This window comes from Antennarius striatus, chromosome 18, assembly GCF_040054535.1.
Source record: "Antennarius striatus isolate MH-2024 chromosome 18, ASM4005453v1, whole genome shotgun sequence".
Classification (NCBI taxonomy): domain Eukaryota; kingdom Metazoa; phylum Chordata; class Actinopteri; order Lophiiformes; family Antennariidae; genus Antennarius; species Antennarius striatus.
The window spans coordinates 12,769,991-12,794,491 of NC_090793.1; the positions used below are offsets into that span (position 1 = coordinate 12,769,991).

General features: G+C 38.0%; 1 protein-coding gene across 1 annotated transcript; it reads left to right on the plus strand.

Moving 5' to 3' along the window:
* Positions 1-1,121: 1,121 nt before the first annotated feature.
* Positions 1,122-7,562, plus strand: atp6v0b (ATPase H+ transporting V0 subunit b). The gene is made up of 8 exons (XM_068340408.1): positions 1,122-1,374; positions 2,147-2,195; positions 3,178-3,261; positions 3,982-4,059; positions 4,643-4,712; positions 4,903-4,954; positions 5,323-5,513; positions 5,698-7,562. The coding sequence occupies exons 1-8, from the start codon at positions 1,290-1,292 to the stop codon at positions 5,722-5,724; spliced, it is 636 nt and encodes a 211-aa protein (XP_068196509.1). The 5' UTR covers positions 1,122-1,289; the 3' UTR covers positions 5,725-7,562.
* Positions 7,563-24,501: the final 16,939 nt, after the last annotated feature.

Below are 24,501 nucleotides of genomic sequence, written 5' to 3' on the forward strand. Positions count from 1 at the left end.
CTCTTGCCATGTTTATGTGATCGGCTCTCATCCATGGTCCTGAAGCCTGATTAGGCCAGCTTCCACATCATGGTTGGCGCAGAAAATTAAATGTTTCATGTCTTTTAAATTTGTATTAAATATGAATGTTCAACTGTTCTGAACTTAGAATATGGCCAACTATTAGTCTAAAAAAGAATGAGGCCTGTTGATTGCTTATTTTGAAATGATAAAAATAAATAAATGAATAAAAACCTTCAAAATCATGCACCTCAGGTGAATTGATCGTTTCAGATTGATCTAGGTGTGGGTGTGTGAGTGGTTGTTTGTCTTTTGTGCGGCTCTGCAGTGCACCAGCCTTGTGCTTGTCACCTCCCTCTGGTGAATCCTAGCTGACTGATAACCTCACCAATCAGGCAGAAGCTGGGAGTACCTGTCTTCAACAAAAATGGAAGTGTTGGGCCAGAGGTAACATAATAAAATGGAATCCTCCACCACTATGTCAGCTGACATCCTGACAGCATGCAGTCATCATGTTTAGACAGACTGCACAACTTAAAGTAAAATGAAATGAATGGGTGCAAAACTTAAGAGATGGACAACATTTTGCGTCCAGGACCCTATATTTCAATCTACTCGTTGCTGTGGTCCAGTTTTCAATCAATTTTCTAACACACAGCTATCGATTGTAACTACAGTACCACTTGAAAAGTTATTTTACGTCAGATTTTACTCTTCCACAACACAGACAAAGATTAGGTAAATAGTATCTGATGAACTGAACGTTTTACTATTTATTTATTTATTTGTTTGTAGCACTGTGGTGGAAATATAGAATCACGTTTGTGAGGACAAACTAAGCACGCCATCTAGCGTCCTTACTAAGCGTTGCGACTCAAGGGGAATGCGGCCTTCAGGGACGCATCCGAGAAAAACAATTACAAATTTTTCCAAATAATTATCTGAATAATTTTTTACTTTTGTGAGCCTGAACTGTTTTTAGACACAAAATCGTTTTTTTCCCCCACGAGATTAATAACATTTTCTTCACGGTGTTGGTGCGAAGGCGTTAAATCAATACTGGGAGAGAGTGGAATTGAACGCAGCTTTTCAGTGACACGATCACATGTTGTGTCGCTGGATCAGCTGACCTCAGCTAGCTTCTCTTTTCGGTATTTCTCATCCTTCGTCGACTGACAGACGTTCTTCGTATTAACGGCACTATTTCGTTATTCTATCGTTCCTGGGGTCAGATCTTAAATTTGATCCAAGGTCATTCCGTTGATACAGAAGGTTAGACCACCGGATAGATGCTGCTAGAGTGGATGATGAACGGGCACGCTATTCTATATACTGGGGTCACTTTGGCCTTCTGGAGTACCATATTGGTCGTCGGTAAGATAATTTCCGTGATGATTTGTCAAATGTCTTTTCAATTTAAACATGTACTCAGTGCTCCTGTCTGAAATGTTTTTGTGTTTGATGAATTTATTTTCGGGCTCGGCTAAATCATGAGCTGTAGCTGTTTCCAGTGCTTTACTAGCCATTACAGATCGTTTAAACTGTTAATTGAATATACCTTGTAAATTTTATACGTAAGTAATCATTGTCCTGACGACGTTAGTCGTCGATCGATATCAAGAGGTCACGAATTTGTATTAGAGAACCAATCTTGCATCCAGGTTAGAATTTCGCTAGCATCGCCTTGGGTAGGGAAGCTACTGTCCGGTAGCTCACAGCTAGCAGCTAGCAACGACATGATCTGGTTCAAACGTCGGATAACAGTGTTGTCTGTATATCGGACAGTGAAATGATCACACTAGTATGAGTTTTATTGGAAGCCAGGGTTGCTGCCATTTCAGTAGTTAAAGCAATTTAATTTGACTATGCTAACGTTAGCGTTTGACGTACACGGCTGACCGGTTCACATCGGTCCCGAACAGGAACTGCAGCAGGTGTCACGTGACGCTGAGCGATCATCACTAAAGTTAGAAGTTCTGTTCATGACACAAATACATTCTGAGTGGATTTTACTGTATGTTGGTTCTAGGAAAAAGAATATTCATGCACTTCCATTGTAAATCTTTCCAGTAGGCTCTATTTCCACATGCACCAAGCTGTCTTGTAAATGTCTGGTCGAGCTCACCATGTGATTTTAATTTGACAGGTCTCTGCTACACCATATTTGACCTTGGATTCCGATTTGATGTAGCCTGGTAAGATTCTCTCTGCAGATTAACTAAGACAAATGGCCTAATTTTTGGACCAAACGGTACTTGGTGTGAAGAATAATTTTGAATTACAATGCTGCAAATCTCATGCATGTATAGACTATGTGGTATGTGGTTGTATTTTAAAAAGAACCAATAGAAAGACTATAGTTCCGTACATAAATAAGTCTTGGATCGAAGCACTCTGGATCCGTACCAGACTGTCCTACAAAATATAGATGTTTTTATTATCACAGAGCTTACACCCCAGATGGTGCTGAACTGTCACGTGTGGTAGGATGGTAGGATGGTAGGAAGCGATTCACATTAAAGGAAAAATAAACATACATAGAGAAACTGAAATGTTTGTTACTGTGATTTATAACATTAGCATTTTAGCACACCCTTAGAAGTGGGTATGTATGTACTATCTTTATATATATACATATATATACACACATATATATACACACATATATATTAGATGGAGCCCTAATTTGAAGTCACTTCAGCTTCCTCAAACCTTCTCAACACTTCTCTATTTCCAGTTATAAAATACATTCTGCCACGTTGCACAACTTTGACAATGCTGTTTGACTTTCTTTAGTCCAAGTTAAATGTCAGAATGTTATAATAATTCAACATTGGTGATAAATATTGCCTTTCAGTAACACATGAGAAGGGATGTAGCAAGGATAAACTGACTCCAGAAACTGGTCTACAATTTGGTTTGCTAACAAACTGTGGTTATATCACTGAAGACATATGTAATATGTTATGCAGATATTACTGATGTAATGACACTGAAGTTTTTTTTAAATAGAATTAAATATTCAGAAGACTAAAGTATATATTTAAATTGACTGAGGCAAATGTTTACTTTCATTTTATAACACTTAAATGAAAACACAAGTTACATAAATGCATTGATGTTTGCACACGACTCATTTCATCCAGGTCTTCATTAACTTTTATTTTTTGCTTGTAGGTTCCTCACAGAGACGTCTCCTTTCATGTGGGCCTGTTTGGGCATTGGCTTGGCCATCTCTCTGTCTGTTGTGGGAGCAGCCTGGTGAGTATCAAACACCGAGCCCAGTTTAAAATGGTATTTTGAATGTGTAAGGCACATGCACTGGTCTGTCATTGGATAATTTACTTGTTTCTCTGTAAAAAAAGATAATCTGTTACTATATCCATTATACCAATCAGGAACAGAAACACAACAATTTTATCCCATAATAGAGATCCATAAAAGACACAATATGATTCAGAAACAGTTGTCAGTTAATTTAAATAAGTTGTTTGTGTAAAATCAGCTGCTGTTTTGTATTTCTTTCAAGATTACCACTCCGAAAAAAAATGTGCAGATTTTTGTCCCCAGTATAAATAAAACGAGGCTGACCTGAAGGAATGAGTTGGTCCATCTTGCATAGATTCTGCAGCATTCACAGTATTTTTCAAAAAAATGTTCTATGTCCAACAAGTGAGCAGCAAAGCTGTGCTTTTTGCTGTCTTGGTACTTTTAAGTGTATTTTGTCAAATTTCCATGGCTACTAGTTGACCTTAGGCTTATTCTGTGAGTGGGATGTGTCTCAGATAAGGGACCTTACGTCATAAGTCAGACTTTTCATTTTAAAGATAAACCTAATTTTTTTTACTATGCATGTTTCCTATGTGCTGGAGAGGTGCCTTAAAAACTAAACTGTTTTATTTTACTTTTCTGCTTCTTCACTGCAATACACCTGTGATTTTTGATACTGCCTATTCCATGGATGTTTTTCCTTTTTCCCAGGGGGATCTACATCACTGGCTCAAGCATCATTGGTGGTGGGGTCAAGGCTCCACGAATCAAAACCAAGAACTTGGTCAGGTAGTGACGTAATGTGTACAAAATACATGCTCAATATTCCCCTTTTTAATTACAATTTATTTATCTATTATTGAATAGTAGTAAATTGTTTTTGTTGTTTTTAAATTGTTTTTTTTTTTTAAATTCCCTGTTGAGTTTGTTAAGGAATTCATGTTTTTTTTTAATCAAATGAGTTCAGCTGTGTGGTATTACATTATATCTATTTGAATGCACTTTAAGTGGTGATAATAAACCTAGATAGGAGGTGAAACATTATACTTTGTCTTCATTTTGACTCTCTGAAATATTTATCAAAAATTTTTAGCAGTTACATAATCATAGTTACACTTAACAGCCCTGTGATAATCCCATGAACCTGTAAATGTCTGTTAACATAGTGTTATTTTTATGTATAATCACCAGTCTGTTCTGATTTGCTGCTGAGAGTCCTGAGTGTCGAGAAATGCCTGTCTGGGTTTGTTGTGAACTATGGGGTCACATGAGCACTAAAGAGTCCGCAGTAACACTCTTTAGTGACTCGTAAGAACAGTTTGATTGTTCAAAACCCATCCCTTCTCTTAATGTTTTTTATGTCTCCCTGTAGCATCATCTTCTGTGAAGCTGTAGCAATCTATGGAATCATCATGGCTATTGTAATCAGCAATATAGCCGAGGTAAAGAATAAACATTTTTATTGTTCATTAGCTATAAAATACTGCACATTGATTTTGTTTTTAGAAGGGATTTGAGACCAGAGCACTGAACTGGGAATAACACAGCCCTAAGTGAAAGTATTTCATGAGACCTAGAAGGTTGATTTCAATGACAGAATAACAATGGTTGTTAAATCTTTGCATCTTGCAGAATTTCAAAGGAAACACCCCTGAGACCATCGGTGCGAAGAACTACCAAGCTGGTAAGGAAAGGGCAAGAAAGCTACAGAAGAAAAACATACTGTTGTCTGATTATAAAAGATGGATTCTTGGTTTGATCTGTGGTTTACAATCAAGCTTTCTTAAAATGTCATTGAATAAATGTGAATTGTTTGATACACAAGCGGAAGGGATTTAACAGATACGTTAACATTTATAGACTTTTTATGCAAAATGTACAAAAATAATAAAACACGCACAATAAACATTGTGCGATTTACTTCATGCTTCAAATAGAATAAAATAAATTCTCATTATTTAATTTCTGAACAATTATGAGGAGTTGGTAATTTTCTGTTAGACATTTGTTAGTCATAATGATATCTGATTCCGCTCATTTCTGTCCCACTAGGTTATTCCATGTTTGGCGCCGGTCTGACGGTGGGCTTCTCCAACCTCTTCTGTGGTATCTGTGTTGGTATCGTGGGCAGCGGAGCAGCGTTGGCAGATGCCCAGAACGCCAGCCTCTTTGTGAAGATCCTCATTGTGGAAATCTTTGGAAGTGCAATTGGCTTGTTCGGAGTCATCGTAGCTATTCTGCAGGTAAATGGGTTTTGCTGCAGTCATTGGCCTTTTGTTGATTAAAAGTTTTTGTTGATATCTGAGAAATGCCATTGCAAAGAAAGCTATTACTTTCGCCAGAGTCCAGATGGATCTCTGTTGTTTCAATGTGATGATTCACTCTGTGTCTGATTTGTGAAATTCTGTTTCCTTTTTCCTCCCTCAGACATCAAAAATAAAGATGGGCGACTAGAAGATGCATTCATAGGCTGAGAAGATAAAATGCTACTGCTGGAATCTAGACGGATTATTGTGTAAATACACCGTAAATTATTTAAATGTCTCTGTTTGCCTGGTATTGTTTTTAACCATCGTTCATGGAAGAGTCGTACGCTCCCAAAGACTTGTCTTGAGAGGAACATGAATTTTGTGTGAGAGGATAACAGTCAGTTAATTTACCGCTGTAAAGAAAGCTACTCTCCAAGATAGTTCAGATAGAACACAAGATAGTTTATTGTAAGTTGGGACATTTTTCTAACAGAACATTTTCTGACCACTCTTTGATGAACAGTGAGTTAAAAATTACAGTTGAGTATTGGAATATATCTGTTTGTGTGTGTGTGTATGAGTGTGTGTTTCTGTGCGCTGGATATGTGACCTTGTTTTTCTGTTTTCCTGTAAAGCATGAGGATGTTTTACCATGGTGGTTACTACTGTAGCCTGGTCTGTCAGTTTGTTCTTCTTGTTATTCTTCTTAGCTAAAAAGCAAGTGGTTCTTAATCCAGGCTACCAGTATTGGTCAGGCTTCCTGCTGTTAAAGTTTAGAATTTATTAACTGAATAAAATCATCAAACACATATGTTTTGGAAGCCAAATAACCATCAGATCAGAGCAGCAGATCTGCTGTTAACATCATTTTATCATTCAATTCAAGATGTTTTGTCCTCTAAGTCTTGACCTGGATGTTGTCCTTTTAGCACAAAGGTTATTGTGACATTAAAAGTGGATTCAGTGTCAGCTAAAAGGAAACAAAAACATTGTGGATGAGCAGAACACTTGTGTTTTATGAGTCTACTTGTCTAAAGTGGGCAAGAAAAGTGATTAACAACAGATTTACATTGAAACTCGAGACAAATCCCTCACTCAATTCACTCGACAACCTTGTTATTTGTGAATGTTAATTTTGCAATAACAGTTTACATTCAGCAAATGCCACAGTAACTATAACTGTTTACTGTAGCATCTCCATAATATGTCCCAGAAGTTTTAGGAAAGATAATTTTGTGTCAAGACTTGTGTCGGCCTGAGATCTACTGGTTCCTTTACATAATCACCTCAACAACTTGTGGATTTTAAATGTCTGTAAATTGGACAAAAATATTCTTCACTGGTCTACTTGAGTGTCTTCATTTTATAAGGCTTGTTTTAAATCTTAACACATTAAGTATCCCCAAGTTCCTCTGTAACATTCCACGAAGGGGTCAGATTGGTGGTTTATAGCTTGTGGTGTTTTTGGGTGGAGTTCAGTGACAGATTCCTGCTACATCACAATAAAGACAGCATGTACTCATTTCCATCACGGAACATTTCAGCTGACAGTAATGGCAGTGGGGAAAAAATGCTTAAATGGAAAAGCATTTGTCCGTATTATTGTTCATGCTGCATCATTCCACGGGTTGAAATGACAGACCATGGCTAGTTGTAAATTGTCTGAAGTCTTTTCTCTGTTTTTTCCCTTTTGTTTGAGTTGTGAATGAGTAAACATTGTAGATTTACAAGTGGAAAATGAATCATTTCTGATATATCCAGACCTGACTCGCCAAAGGCGTGAGCAGCTCAAAGTTTGAGCATCAAGATCATCTTTGCTCCGCTGACGGTTTTTACAACGAAATCAAGATGGACCCCAAAGATTCTTTTGGTGAACCAGGTTCTCAAAAACCCTGGGGTTCCAGGCAGTGTAGTTGAACGGTGTGTTCATTATATGTTGATGTGATGGTGATATTAATGACAAAATGCAAATTGTCGGTATGGTTTCATCAATGTCACAAAAGAATAAAATGATCAGTTCAGATTTGTTTCTCTGAAATATGAGACACTGCCTGTTGTCATTTTTCCTGCACCGTTTAGTAAATGCCGGCAGGGGGCGCAGAGAACCCCGGAACCTGACGGTCAAGACGGTCCTCCCAAGTACAGTAAATGAGTTTCCCGCTGCAGTTGGTTACATGTATTATCCAGCATTAAGGACCGTATTTGTGAGATATTACCCCAAATGTTTTAGATTCATTTTATGTAATAAATAGTGGCGGTAATCCACGTAAGATGTAAAATCAAATGCATTAAACAACAGTCTTTGAACCAACATTGTAACCCATTTGTCGACCTCAGCAATAATTATAAAATGTGGCGATAAAAGGAACAACAATGTTGATATAAAGCTACTACATTAAAAAAAAATCAAACCAAATACATATTAATGTGTATTTATCAGATACTTAGACACTTTATGTAAACACCAAATATCAAGTGACCTATTCCCTTTTTTTTTAAAGCTGCTAAGCAAAACAGTTGACCCAATTTAAAATATAATATAAAATCTGTAAGAAGTAGGTGAACCTTATGCAAATAAGTTACATTAGTAAAGTGAAGCAAGCTCAAAATATCATTAAAGACATTTATATGATGTGACTGTTTAGGAGAAAAACAAAGGATTGGTCCTGTTTGTGTATTTGGATGAAGGATCGACTCTTGATTTTTGAAGGGTGTAACATCTGTACTCAAAATACTAGCAAATTATGTTTACAGAAAATCTTAACGGAGACCAAACTATGATCGTAATTACCGCCGTGAGTTATGAATATGTTATAATCAGTGATGTAACACATCCGAGCAGCTTCCAAATGAGCAGAACAAAAAAAAAAGAAAACGAGTTTCCAAACCGCGCAGGCTTCCGTAGGCAGCAGGAGCGGACAAACCTGCTCTCCGCCACATCCTCACAGCATCCTTTGCCTTTCATATCCTCAACAAAAACACAGTGGGATGATGGAAGACCGCGATAGCGTGTCTGTACCCACCGGATTGCGGTAGAATATTGTTGCTTTAGCCGTTTTGCTAGCATAACGTGATGCCTGTCTGTGGGAAAGGATGTAGCTCTCCTCGCACTACGAGAGCGAGCTGGGCTGAGCCTCTAGCCTCCGGTGTTCTTACAGCATCTTTTACTATGAAAATCTCACTGACAGTTTTTATTTTGTCATCGGATGAATTAAATCAGTGGGGCTTTAAGTAAAGAAGATGCACGGAAGTGCTCGCTTCGCAACATCAAGGTAAGGTGCTCTGTCTCTGTCTCTGCTTTTGTGGGACACATTGTTTCATCAAGCGTTGCTTTCACACTTTCCTTTGTTTCCATCCAGCCTCCAGACGTAAATCCTGCCATCCCGCGGCGTTTTATTAAAAAACATGGACATTAATGGAAAAATAATCACATGCTTGGCCATCTACACTTCTTTTGTTATCATGTACATCTCCACAAACTAGCAGCATCTTTACACTCGCCATACTAGGCTTGACTCACCCCCCCCCCCGCTGGTCCCCTGAGATAAATGAAGCATCCCAGTGTACAGTCTGCTGTGAGGAATATTCAGACATGTTTCAGTGGTGCAGACATGGTAAAGCTCTTTAAATCTTACTACTGTACTACAGCTGTCAGAAACTCATGGCTCTAATTAAATAAAGGATGCAAAGTTTTTTGGCTGCAGCATCTCGCCTTCTATAGTCTGATTATTGCACACAAAGAGCAAAAAGAAGCAGTGTGCCCAAGCCAGCGTTACTTGGGAAATGAGAGAGAAGAAGAAAAGAGGAGGTGGAGGAGACGTCTTCCTCATGATGCTTAACCCAACCAGGCATTTACACAGAGGCTCTGTACCCAGACCTTAATCAAATCTGACATCTCTCTCATTTATGACACACTATCTCTTTAGGGCTACTGCTATAGAGGACATAGAAGTGAGCGAACCGGGACCTCCACGCATTGTGCTCTTAACTTCCAGTGTGTGGTGTGGTGTGTGTTTCATCCTGTTTGTATTTTATGTTTCCATCTGATTCTTTGCTGTAAGCTCGTTTTATAATGTCGTGGTAGACGTTGATTTGTTATTTCCCAAGAGCTTTTTGCCAAGTTGTTGTCTCTGTGCAGCAGCTGAAGTTAAAAGATCACTTTAGAGCTAGAAGTTATGTCACATCTCTTCAGGAATATGTGCGCAACCGAATTATATTTAGTAATTTATTTATCAACTGACTAATTTATGCATTAGTAATCTGTGGAACGTAGAGAGGGAAGGCAATCATAGTTTCTTCAAACCTCAAATCACCAACCCAAATAATCAGATAATCAGTGTATTCTCACCGAAATAAATAAAGAAACAAAGAAAGGGGTTTGTATGCTTGAATGATGACTGAAGCAGTCGATAATATACTGAGAAAATAGCCAGTTTTTCTGTTAATCAGTTACACTATTTTTCATTAATACTTTTCTGTTTGATTTCTTAATAACTGCTGTCATTTGGAGCTTCCAGAAGCAACGAGCTCCCAGAGAACTGAGTGATGGGACAGAGATTCCAGTTCAGCAAAGTTCTAAATGAACGACACCAAATTTATGCACTGTGGAACAAAAAGCTGACGCAAGCTTGAGTGCGACTGAAGGACGTTGGGAGACAGGACATGTTTACAAAATGTCAGAGTTGGTTTCAAAACTAATGGCTGAAATGTGAAACGGGAAGATTTATGTTCAGAGCTCAGAAAAATAAATCAATCTGAACTCAAGGACCTGTTTGTCACTCCTTCCTGATGTTTTTGAGTGTTTCACACGGTCAGTTCACGTGATTTATGTATTGTTATCGTAGTAGGAAAACAGATATATCTTCTAAAGTTATTGATTACTGAATTCCATTTAGCCATCACACATGGATCACTGGGAATGTGCTTTTCTCATGATTTCAATACTGACCGTCCACTGTGGGACTGGTTCTGTTGTGTTAATTTAATGCCTGTAATGCTGTCGAGGCCTCCAGATCTATCTGTAAGTGGACTCTGAGTGAATACGATTGGAGTGCCAGTAAACCAAAGCACACATCTGGGTCTTGTGGAGTTCTTCCATGTGATATCACTGACCATCTTTTGGTCATCTGACTTGAAAAACCTGTGTTATCTCTGACCTGACTGGAGGCTGATCAGATAGAGGAGAGGTGCTTAGGGTGTCAGACGGTGTAATTATAGGTTGCAGGTTGGTGTTTTGTTTTTTTTTGTCCTTGTGTATGTGTTGGAGGATTGTCTTTTGTTTTGTTGATCGGTTACACAATGTGTGTGTGTGTGTGTGTGTGTGTGTGTGTGTGTGTGTGTGTGTGTGTGTGTGTGTGTGTGTGTGTGTGTGTGTGTGTGTTTTAATACAGCTCCTTAGATGCCCTGTTGAATGCACAATATCCAAATACATCAGCCAGTTTTATCAGTCTGATTTCTAGGGAGGTTGTGTCTTCATCCATTTTTATTTACTTGTTTGTTTGTTTGATTGATTTGTCTGTCACCATGATTATGCATGGGAGTAAGGGATCATGCATGGGAATAAGGGATCAGGAAACCCATTAAATCCTCCAGGTAAAGGATCCAGTTTTTTCTTTTCACATTGCTGCTACAAAGCATCCTAAGCATTTAGTTTAGGTGCCTTGCTCAAGTGTCCTTTGGTGCTGAACTACAACAAGGAGCTTGTGAAATATTAGAGGTGACAGCTGAAGTGCTCTTCAGTACTTATTCCAGTGTTAAATTCATGTTTAATGAGCATCTAAGTGAATCAGATTAGACTTTGTATCAAGAGATGCTCAAGATTAAAGAACGTGGTTTCCAAGGAGTGCCACCATAACTGATGCTGAACTGGACTAAAATGGTGTAGGTGCTGAGGCTGCTGCTTATGAGTATGACTGGTTCACTCAGTTTCCTGTCACATGTCTACCATTGCCATTCCGACCGTGAAGTTCCCTTTCACATGTACTCTCATCATGAACTGAGATGTACTGTTTTAATTGGTGCCTCTAAGAGGCAGACAGATTGTTTTTAAAAAATTTTTAACATCAGGGCATGTGTGTCTTGTATCATGACTTTGTGCGAAGCAGATTTCACAAATCAGCAAGAAAGAGCTGTCAAATGTCTTTTAACTTTTCATAAGAGAGCAAAAATAGTCAAAATGTGATATTACTTCATTCATTTTATGTAACTGCTTATCCTGTGTAGTGACACAGAGGATTGGGTCAGTCTCAGAATACTTTGAGCTGGGTACACCCCAGAGAAGTTGGTAGTTCATTACAGAACCACAAACAACCATTCAAACTCATATAAATAATAAATAATAAAATAATAAGTAAATAGATAATAAAAATAAATAGATTGCGATTTTGATCGTGGATTCCTTAATTGCGTGTGGTTCCTGGAACACATTAACTGCAAAGAACGAGGGTGCACTATATTATTTCCTAAGACTGAGCAGAAGCAATTACAAGACATAACAACAACTCATAAATAAAATAAAATAATATAGCACCATAATGTAACTTACCTTTAGATTCCACCCCCTGAGCCGTGGATCAGTAGTGGTCCAGGGGCCAATTGGCAGCACAGAAAGAATGCGTACATTCGATTATTTCTGCTTCATTTACTGTCTAATTCTGAACTATGTTTTTTTTTTTGAGAATTACCGGATTCTCTCTGTCTCTGCCTAACACTCACTGTTGATGCAAAATGTTTGCGTCGGTCGCATGACTACCTTCTTAAAGGGACAAAGACACATACAAGAACAAGATGGGGAAGATAAGCGTAGGAGATGGGGGTATGGAGTGGTGCTGCTCGGCGGGGGTTGTGGCAGAAACGGGAACTGCAGTAGTTGGATATGGCGATGCATGCTTGTATCTTGAGGACTACCTGGACTTTAAAGTGTTGACTCATTTTATGGCTTTTCTGAAGACTGTCTGATTGTCTGAACAATTAGTAAAAATAACGTGTCTTACAATTCAGACTAGCCCACTGGTTTGTAGATCATTCTTAGCACTATTTCCCAACAAACCAATGAAATCCTAAATATTCGGTTTGTTGTGTTTATTTTTTTGCCTCACACTCTCACTCGTCAGCTGACACTGGACATGGCCATTGAAGGCACAATTAGACAGCAGTGGCCTTAAGTCCCATGTCCCACTAGTGTATCAGTCCAAAGAAAAAAAACCTTACTCAAATCCTTGTTTCACTCTCTTTGCAGACAGTCCTCCTCCTAGTGAAGCCTTCCTTCCGCTGAAGTACTTCATTTATGTCTTTGCTTTGCTGCCAAATGAGCAGCTGGATCAGAGAGCAAGAGAGAGAGAAAGAGAGAGGGTGGGACACATAGAAAACGAGGAAAGAGAGGGAGAGATGGTGATGTTCTCACTGTCGTCTATGGATCTGTAAAGCCACCGACGGGACTTGTATTTGCATAAGGCAAGAGCAGCAAGAGCTGTATGGTGAGAAACAGCAGATGTAACACTGGAGGAGAGTTTCTTGAAGGGCTTTCAGTGTCTCGCATAATGTGATGATATTTTTTCAGAGCGAGAGAGCCATCAAATATCTTTACATGCTGCGACGCCTGGTTGATTTTACCTAGTTTTTGTCAGCTTTATCTGGCAAACACGTTTGAGAAAAAGCAAAAGGGATCTGGACTTTTTTAAAACAAAGTAAAGCATTTAGTCTTTGTTAAAAGAACAGCAGCCACAATGTGATATCGGACTTTAAAACAAAACAGCCCTCCTCAGATCAGAGACAGGGGAGAGACAATTTGATATGAGTTGAGCTCACAGAGGATAGTTTTGTCTGATCTGGCTGCTTTTTCACTCTTTTCTGCTCTGTTTTTAGCTTAATGCACTCAAGGTGCAGTAAAACTCCACAGGCCTCTGTCGATATAATATCTGTGTCACAATGATGAAATAATAGAGATCAACCTCTCATTGACTGGTCCTGACATGATAAACACAAGATGGATGGATGGGTAGGTAGACAGATAGACAGACAGATAGACAGACAGACAGACAGATGGTTCATCAGAGAGTGCAGACGCATGCCTTTGCGAGTTTATCTGGTTCAGATACTGGATGTCATTGATCGTGTAATCCACACATTGGCCTTGAGCTATCAGATCCATCGAGGGGAAAGAAATCACTGGTTATCATGGGACTGCTTTCCACAAGCTCCACTCACTCCTTTCTTCAAGGTTTTCTGCCTTATGCATTATGAACACATGCAGTATGTGTATGGCAGTCATAGCCGTCATATGGCAAAAGCCACCACCACAAAATCATGTGTCAGATTTAAATGATGTACATAGGATGGATTTGTCATTCAAAGCTGGTGCCGCAAAATCTTTCGGACATATTCTCTTAAATCTGGGGCACTGGCCTCATTAAATGACAAATTATATAATTATTTAAAATCAATGGATATTAAATCATACAAATTTTTTAACTCAGTGCTGCACTTCTCTTGAGCTCAGTCACTATCATTCATTCCCTTTGTTGGCTTGTTTTATCACTCACAGTTCAGCTGACATGTGTTTCCCTATAACAGACTAAATCAGCCACTGGATGTGGACAGTTAATGAGCACTGAAAGGTCAGCTTTGTAGTGGAGTGGAATGGCTGATTCTGCCCTGATGGACAATCTTGTGTCTCCACAACAGTGAGATTGCATTGCATGATAGTCTCGGACTCAATGTCTGGGTGGGGTTTGACGCCTCTTGATGGATGGATGTACTCTCATACAGATGGAAGTGGTTTTTATTGTTATGTAACACAAGCTGCAGCATAGTTCAATGATGATATGCAGGAAATTGAAAAAAAAAGTTACATTTTTACATTTACTGAAAAAAATGAGCACATTTAAAGAATTAGTGATTTTTTTATTAATTGAACAAGTATTTTCCTCATAAAATATCCACTAAAATCCCTATAGTTCCCTTCATTTACCTCATACGTTGTAATCAATTCAACACTGAAGTATTTTCTCTGACTGATATTCCAAAAAACCAAAAGCAAATTATACACTTAATATTCACAAGACTAACCAAACAATTCTAATTGTTTTTGACATGTGAATTGATATACCCATTACAATGCAGTTTTTTAGATTTATTTTGAAGACGGAGAATGGTGCACTGACATAATAAAAGGACTGATTATTAAATCATGTATGAGTGTCGCTCTTAGTAGAATGTTAGACTGCATTATTCATTTTAGGTCCAAGCAGAATCAGATAATCGTGCAGGTTAAAAAAAAAAGACATTTTCTTAAGCCAGAGTTTGCATTGTTACCATCGTGCCCTGTTTCTTAGGGATGTGACCCAGATCCTTGTATGGTGGGTCTCTGTCACATGTGTTCATCCTGTCTCACCCTCCCCCCTTCACTGATATCACTCTTCCATTTGTGTTTTGAACGATGCAGACCTGACTAGCTTGTAGCTCTTTGTAGTGTTGAAAAAATGCTAATGATACTTGAGATGCACCACAATATTTCTCAATGGATTTCAAAATTTATACATACAAGTAACTTAAGTAGTCTGTAAAGACATGCTCCATTTTTTGTGCAGAGTGGATGAGAATTTTTTATTCATCTTCCAAATACATGAGGCACATGCTGCTGAGGCTGGTGGTGTCAAACCAGTGATAACCGCTGTTTGTCCCACTGGGAGCTGCTTGGTTTGTAGTAGATGAGCTCCTGTAATAAGATAGGCTTGAGCCATGAGAGAGAGCATCTAGGTCCTGCATTACCAAGTGCAGCTGATCCATTTTTGATAAAATCATGACGGCTGGGTTGTTGGTTAAAACTTGATGGGCCTGAGGCTTCAGAGATGGAGGGAGTGAAGGAGAGACAGAGGAGATAGTTGCCCTGGCTGTGGTCTTTATTCAGTCAAATTAGGGGTCCTCAACTAGAAGAGGTTCGATATGTCAGCCCTTCTCCACTACTGAGCTCTGAGAAGTGAAACAATGACAAACACGCGCTTGTGCTTTTTTTTTTTTTTTTTTTACCAAAGGAAAGTTTTGCTGCAACTTTTTGGTGCTAATCATCTTTTATCAAGTGTATCTTTTTTTTTTTTCTAAATTAATTCTAAATGTATCCTGACAGGCAAAAACACAAAGCCCATACTGGACCAATATGGTGGACAGAGGTGCAAAAGCTCTTCCTCTCTAGTTTGGATCATACAGTTTTCACACAGTCACAGTCACATGTGCATTCATGTATATTATGTCATAATTCCTACAGTAAATTCAATAGGAAGAACCAAATTGCTTTCACAATTCCAGATTGCTTGCAGAAGTCCCATTCGTCGATATCCTGTATCTTCCCAAATGTCTATGCTGTTTAGCTTCCAAATGTGGTGACATTTTTTAACAGAAAGGCAGTCTGAATGAAAAGGAGTTGCTCTCTATAGCCAAAAAACCCATAAAAACAATCACAGTGGTTTCCAGTCAGTTCACGTAGGAACTTAACATTAGAGGAAATTCCCATGGTGCTAGAAAATGTGTTCATTCCTGTTGGAGGTCCAACTTCCTCTGGGGAGATAGGAACTGCTGCTCCCAAAACCGTCTAAACTAATTTCTACGACGCAAAGGAGATGGGGCTTGAATGTGAACCCTGTGAAGGAAACCCATTTAGGCCAGTCGTATCCACAATCATACACTTTTGGTCACATCCTAGAACTCCTGACCACAGATGGAGGTTTAGAACATATTGAAAGGTTTGGCTTATAACTTGCAACTTTATATGGCTTCCTGGTCCAGATAACAATTGGGATTTGGCTCTTAGGCCACCTAGTATTAAATCATGTGCTAACAATATCACTGGAACACCCAGTCAGTATCTTCTCAGTCTTTTTTTTAACATTCTGTACTTTGTTTCTGTCTGCTTTAGAAGAAATAATCCATTCGTACTGTTTATACTTAGAAAGACAATCAAAATGATAGTAATTCAGACTGGCATATAATGATGCTATTAAAACAAACGAGTGATATTATGAAATATAAAATTATTTACTTGTAAAAGCATGATTTATGAGTTTTCTGAAATTCTCTACGAGCAGCCACAGTAGACGTGGTCGTATTTTGAGGCAAAATCATTTTCTGAAATACCATACCACCAAATGGTCCCAATCAATGGAGTTCCCTGTTGGCTCATCACACATTACACCTTTTACAAATAAAGAGTCATAATGAATGAATCTAATGACTGAATAGAGATAATACAAGTTGTCGGAGGTCACAATCAAAGCTGTAAGACGGCCTATTTTAACAGTTAGTAATGAAAGGAAGGCAATATGAAGCCACGAAACAGGGTTTGTATCCTGATGGCTTTGCTGAAAACATCTGCTGTAGACGCATGAATCCTGAGACTGGAGGATATGTACAGTGTATATACTGTATGTGTGTGTGTAGGTATGTGTGTGTGTGCATGTATGTGTTTGTGTTTATGTGGTTTGAGTACTTCAGGGCAGCACATCTTTGGTGCATCTTCAGTGCAGTTGCAGGTTGATGTTTTCAGTTTCCAGTCATCTCAATGCTCTATGCTTTCCTCTGCCTGTTGTCTTTCACCTTCTGCCATGTGCTTCATAAAGATGGCCTGGATTAGATGGATTACCTTCTCCTAAAAGTAAAAGAAGCTGAAACATATACGTACAGTGTTTGCATTTTCTAACTTAGTAGATGCATTCACCCACTGAATGCTTCAGTGATTTAAACACACACCTCTGTGGTGCAAATAGCTTTTTTTTTTAATCCTTTATTATCCTTTAATCATTAACCACAGGAAAAAATAAATGAAGACGTATAAGAGCCATACATTTCTCGGATGATAACAGCAGTTGACCTTTTTCTATTCTACTTTCACGTTCTGCAGACGATGTCATCCTTTTGGATGGTGCCCCAATTAGAGGATGGCTATGGATATATCCATTCTGATTCCAGGATGTTGCACTTGATTGACCAGGCTGTCTGCTGTTGTTCCTCTGGCTACATAACACGGTTATAGATGCAGCATCATGGAACTGTGAGCAGTTAAACATAAAATGTTCTGAAATATTTATCTCTCCCTCACACCATTCCCTGACTCACCCCGACTCTCTTTCCCTCTCTAGGGCTAAGTGAACCAAACAAATGCTGCCACAAATGTTTTCACACTTAAGAGTACTTAAAAAAACCTACTAAACTGCATGGCCAGAGTTGAAACGAGGAGTGCAGAAAGTATATCAACACTATTCTTGCTAGCTGTTTTTTAAGCAGATAAAACTGTTACCTAAAATAAACTTGAATCTATCTTTGGGTCAATTAATCAAATTATTTTGAATAAATTTGTAAATTTGTGTTATGATGTGAAGGCTTTTTTTTTTTTTGCTATCTTGTGTCCTTTCTTCTTTTTTTTCTTCATTATTTTCATATTACCAAATGCTCAATTAGCTAAAAAAAAAAAGTAACCAAAAACATTGCAGTCCTAATCCATCATACTCTCCTGCTTTTGTACTGTTTTCAGTATTTTTTTTATTCCATTAATGTGATGGATGATTCATCTCTGTGTAACAGACATCACTGTTACTCAAAATCTCAGCGTAAGAGATCTTTTTGAGTGTGTGTGTGTGTGTGTGTGTGTGTGTGTGTGTGTGTGTGTGTGTGTGTGTGTGTGTGTTTTGAGCTGTCCCTTCTCATTGAAACCTCTGAGTTCAGTCAAACCATTTCTCCTTCCAGCACATGGTCACCCTAGACTCAATGAATTATGTACCCTCACAAATTACCAGTCTGGTGGCCCGTCTGTCAACTCATTAAAATTTTAACATACAGATGTTATAGACATTATGAGCAATGTAGTTGGCACTTCATCTCATGTACTTTTTGATGTGTGTTTGTAAAGGGTGTGAATTAAGTAGTTAGTTAAGCATTTATCACGTTTACGTGACAAGACCAGAGATAACTGGTGTATAGTATCCATATAATACACACACACACACACACACACACACACACACACACACACACACACACACACACACACACACACACACACACACACACACACACACACACACACACACACACACACACACACACACACACACACACACACACACAGTCACTGAATCATTCACTTTTTGTGAGATCCGTTTAGTAAATCTGCCATGCGTGTTCCGGTGCAGAGTCTGTGGCTGAATTTATTATCTAGCAAATCCAGAGCTGCAACTATAGTGTGTGTTGTTAAAGTTATGTCTGTGGAGGACCAGTACTGAAAATCAAACTAAGGCTTCAAAGTGAATTAACGAGCAAACCATTAGATACTATTGTTTGTCTTATTAGGAAATTTGAAATGTCAGTGGTGTTTTGAGCATTATGTTTGTAATTTTCAAAAGGTTATGTTATTTCTTTTTCTTATTTTGCAATTTGTTGTGTGTTGCCCAACTTAAACCCCTTATATAAGTGTGAAAGCTCAGTTCTCTGGCATCTGACCTTTCGAGACAATTCATCTTAAATTACATTTACTCAGGGCAAGTTGTATGAATGTAGATAGTGGCAGAATTTGTGTATCACAGCTTATCTGCTGCCCCGGTGCTCTCTGCTGTGCCCCAGTGCCTGCAATGCATCACTTCTTTGAATGGTGCTTTTTCAAGCAGCTGCTGGTTTTCTGGTGACAAAAACAAAGAGGAAGCTTTTGTTAATGTAGAATTACTATGCCTCCTGTCACAGCTAATGGCAGCAAGCCACCAAAATGGTGTTCGACGTTTCAAATGACAGTGCATGTAGAAAAAAAACAAACATCCAGAAGTGCCTGAGGATTCATCAGTACTCTGGTGCGGGGATGCAAATTCTTGTCACTTAGATATACATCTGTTGATTCATTCCACCGCAGACTGTATGTTATGTTTTCGTGCGCTACTTTTTCTGTCTTTGAAAACTTACATTTGAAAGATTCTGTTACAATCTTCAATTTTAAGTCAACATCTTAAATTCTGGCTGTTTGGGATACTTTAATGAAATACATAGCTTTTATTCGAAAACATGCCAAATCAATATCCAAAGTAAAAAATGGTATTTCTAGTATTTAGAGAATTTAGAGAAGAATTAAGTTCACATTATTTCTTTTTTACATTTTATTTCTTTTTAGTATCACACAGGTCACTTTTTTAGAATTCTTGAAATATTGAGGAGAAATCAGAACAAATAATCCAATTAATTCAATGGACATTGGACACAGTGTAGATACTCTTCCTCAAACTTATTAGGAGGAAACTCTGAAAACTATATAAATATTACATAGATACTGTACAGCAACACTGAGACAGACCCGTGGTTTTCATGAAATTAACAAACAGGCCCTTGTGCTTTGTGTCCTTGATTGCTTTATACTGTATATTGTTACACAACACAGCTTGAGTAATTTCTATGCTGCTATGCCTGCTGACACAGGCTACTAACATACGTATAAAACCATTTGGCGGTTGTCATAACTGGAAACATTAATTTTAAAACATCATTATCAAAAGAGACATGGACAAAAATAAAGGTGGACATAGTCTGCATTTCAAAATTCAGAGAGCACTTAGCATAGCTATAGCAACTACATTTGAGCAATTAGAAATAGAATAAAAATACTTTTCAAGTTTCAACTTTATTCATTCTTATATAGCCCAGATTCACAAATAATGTCTCAAAGGGCTTTACAATCTGCACATGGACGATATCCCTCGGACCTTTGTGCACTGCGAGCAGTACGACCCTCACATTGGATAAGGAACAACTCCCCCCAAAACCCTTTTAACAGGGGAAAAAATGGATGGGAGAAACCTCAGGAAGACTGCAGAGGAGGGATATGGCATGTACAGATTAACAAGACAAAAATAATAACAATGACAATAACAATAACAATAATAAATGTATGACAAAGGCATGCTGATCCATCCAGTAGAGCGAGTCACCACCAGCCGATGAAGCACACAGAGGTCACCAATTGCCGAGGATCCACCACCCTGAGGACAGACCAAATAGTGCTTAAGTCATTGTTCTCAAAAAAATTGTAGTGTAAGATTACCCTGCCAAAACCAAACCAGCAGAACCAAATGAGACGAAACCACACTCCCCTAGTGGATGGTGAAACAGGACCATTGTGCAGCTTTTGATATATTTTGACACAACAGAAGAATCATCAGAGCAGCAAGTATACTCAGCTTTCAGAGGTGATGGGAAAATGGATAACATGACCTTCTAGACTGGCATAACCTCACATCTTAGTGACCTGAACTTATAATTACTTTTAATTCGGGTTTAAATAATTGAAATTACTGGGTGTAAACTTATGCTTCTTGTTTTGACAACGTCAGCTTGAGAGATCCGTTCCCTCTTCTCCTACAGAAGTGTCACCATTTTCAGATGTACCAGTGTAGGTACTTGATGCACATTAATCTGTAAGCTAATGTGTCATTGATAGAGTAGCATGAATTTCCCCCACTGAATATTTGAAGACGTAATTTGAGATATGATTTTGTTTTTGAGCTACGAAGTTTATGTTTCTATTACAGTACAGTATAAGTAATTGTTATGCTTAATAAAACCTAAAGTGGTGCTTTATTTAGTTTGAGGATATTATATATCATACCTTGAGTGAAAGGAATTTATTTATTTACAATGCAGATGAAGAGTACTGGTGTATTTATGTTTGTCCTTCTGTATTTTTGTTTCCTTGAGTGTATTAGTCATTTTATTTCTTCAATAAAGAAGCCAGGAAGAGAAAACATTTTCTTTATTGTAGTTAAACCAAAACATATTCACTGAAAAAGCTTACCGGATAATTTAAACTGATTTTGATTGACAAAAAAGCACAAACCTGTGTTTGTAAGCATACAAACAGACATCAGCACGGTAGGAGGATTGACTTACTGAGCATCGTCTAGCTTTATTGAAGACCCCTGTTGGTCTTTGGCCCACTCACTTTAAAGCAGCCTTGAATCTTAAAGGAAATGGGGCAAGCATGGTTGCATTCCATCTCACTTACTTCCATTTCTCTGTAGTTACTTGGCAGACATTTTATCATCAGAGACTAATATGAAATTTAAGGCTGCTGTAAAAAAAAAAGAGTTTCAGAGATCCTTGAATAAACCTGTTACAGAAAAGCGCTGCATCTCTCTGTTTTTCTCTATCCTTGATCTTTGTCTCCATTTTTCCTTGAATTACAAGCTTCAAAGGTCTTGCAGACTCGTTCCTTACTCTTTTGTTGCTGCCCAACATTTACATATCACATCAAAAGTGAACACTCGGCACCATCCTGTGTACAATCTCTGTTAGATGACCCGACACGGGAAAAACTAGAGGAGACAAGGGCTGAAGAGCAAATCTTTTGTCACTGTTTATAGTCATTTGTTTTGATCCTCTGATCTTTTCAAGATAAACAAACAATCAAATGAAGAAGCAAACAAACAAACAAACAAACAAACAAACAAATAAATAAAGGAGACCGTAGAGGGCACCAACACGCCAGGAATCTTCAAGTTCCCAATGATGTCACTGCTTCATCCAATGACAGTTCGACAGTTTGAAATGTGACTCTTTGAGCATGAAGCCTTTCCATGAGTATTTATAATTATATTGGTACTAATAGTTGTTTAGAAGGCATTCATATTAATGGTGGTTTTTGTCACAATCTAGATCAGTCACTTTTGAAGGTCCATCGAGTTCAGCAGCTACAGTTGAATTTTATTAGCAAGTCTGTAGCATTAACGTTTGTTATCTCACAGTATTGAAATTTCCTTTAGCTCTACACACCAGATATACATCCATATCAGCCTCTTATGTGTGAAAGTTCTTATGAGAATATAATCATATCATATTCATCCAAGCTTTGTTAGAAATATCCCTAAATCTAGAAGCAGAAATACTGCACCTGCCCCTGTAAGGGTAAAAAAATAAATACCATTTTAAAGAATCCTGGATTCAGATGATGATCCAGATCGCCACCGCAATTGAGTCAGTTGTTTCTTGGTTTATAAATTAATCAAAATTTTCGCTATTCAGTTACCAACAGACAAACAAATGAATCAAAGTCAGCAAAAAACATTACCACCATAGGTAGCAAAGGTAATAAAATCTACGATAGTACTTGAAAAATAATTGATTCTGTCACATAAATCCATCAAATAAAGCGGCCGACGAGTCGGCGGACTCTTTTCACTTCCCTGAAGACATGAGTGTTTTCCTGGTTTCTGTGGTTGTAGTTTGTCGTCCTGTGCTAAATAGATTTTTGCTGCTGTTTGCTGATTTTTTTCTTCACCTCTTTTCCACTGCTGATTTGCGACATCACACTCTCACGTGGTTTAACACCTGTTGGACACTGAGGGCAACCCACTTGCCCCTTGGCTCTGTAGTTGAAGCAGAAAATAGGGCGAGACCTTTCTGTCTTTAATGATTATCTGTCTGACTGCCTCACCATGTTTGAAGAATTCACCTCTTATACATTACATGCCAGTCGGTTTCACAGAAGAGTAGCAAGGGAAATAAATCCTGAGCTGCAGAATTACTGCGGTGCGAATTGTGTGCAGCTTCCGGGTCTCCCAGTCAGCAGAAATACTTCTCATTAAATGGCCGTACACACCTTCACACATACAAAACACACCCACACCCACACACACATGCAAACTCAGCCTCACACCTTGAGGCTCAGTCTTGAAAGTGTTGGCATTGAGATAAGATATAAAAATAGAAATCAGAATACAGGAAAAAGCAGGCGCATTTCTGGAGAGACACATTCCATCAATTCACTCATCAAAGATATGCGTCACTTTGTTGCACGGTGTAGCCATCTGCCTCGGCTACCAGGATGGTCTGACATTTATATAATTCAGCTTCTAAATAATTTAAATAAAGCAAAGTATCAGCTTAAGTTTGTTAAATGTAATTATGTTAATCTTCTGCAAAAAATAATACAAATAATCAAGCATGAGATGCAGCTTCCTGAGATGGTGTTTCTTGCCTTTTCCTACGTAATGCAAAAAGGTTAAAGTGGGAAAAACGTTTTGATTTCCAGTTTTTCAACACAGAGAAATATTTTTTGTAACATTTAATCTTAATTTTAAAGTATAATTTTTAGAGAATATACTTTTCAAAAAATAGGCCTGTGTTTTTATTAACTAATATCTAAACTTGGAATAAATAACTTCAACAAATGAATCCATTAATCCTAATTTTAAAGTATAATTATTAAAGCATTTACTCTTCAAAAAATAGGCATGCATTTTGTTTAGATATTTTTTAATAGTTAATAAAAATTAACAAATATCTAAACTTAGAATAAATCATTTCAACAAATGAATCCAAACATGTTCCAAAACTAGATTGACAGAAGAAATGGAAGGAGCTATGACTCAGTTACTACCAAATCTTGTTATGCCGCAAAATAAAATCTTTTTTTGGTACCCATAAATGAAATAACATTTGATACCAAAGTCAATTCAGTGGTATTATTATTGTCCGTTGTGGTTTTATCATATCCTTCAGTCCAGCCTTTTCTCTTCTCATCGATTGGAAGCTTTATAAACTCTGGGAATGCTCTAAGTGCCCCTTCAATACCTCCTTTGTTTCCATGTTTACTACATTGTGTATTCCCAGTGGCCATCTCATTCCATCATAAATGCTTTTTAAACCAGTTGGCTGGAAAATTGACCTGACATGTCGATTGGCTTGAGCAGCACCAGTCAGAGCTTTTTACTTGTCTGTATGTGTCAATTTTTTTTCAGTGAACTGTCATATTCACATATTTAAACACTTTCACTTTTTTTAACGGAGTGAACTACTGAATTTATTTCACAGCTAATTGAATGACCGTATTGAATAAGGAGAAGGTCACTGAATTCTCTAAAATTGCCAGAGGAAGATCGATGATGCCTGATTTCTTACAGAGAATAATATAATAAGTCACTACATCGAGCGAAAATGTAGTGTTGTGATTTATGGCACTTCA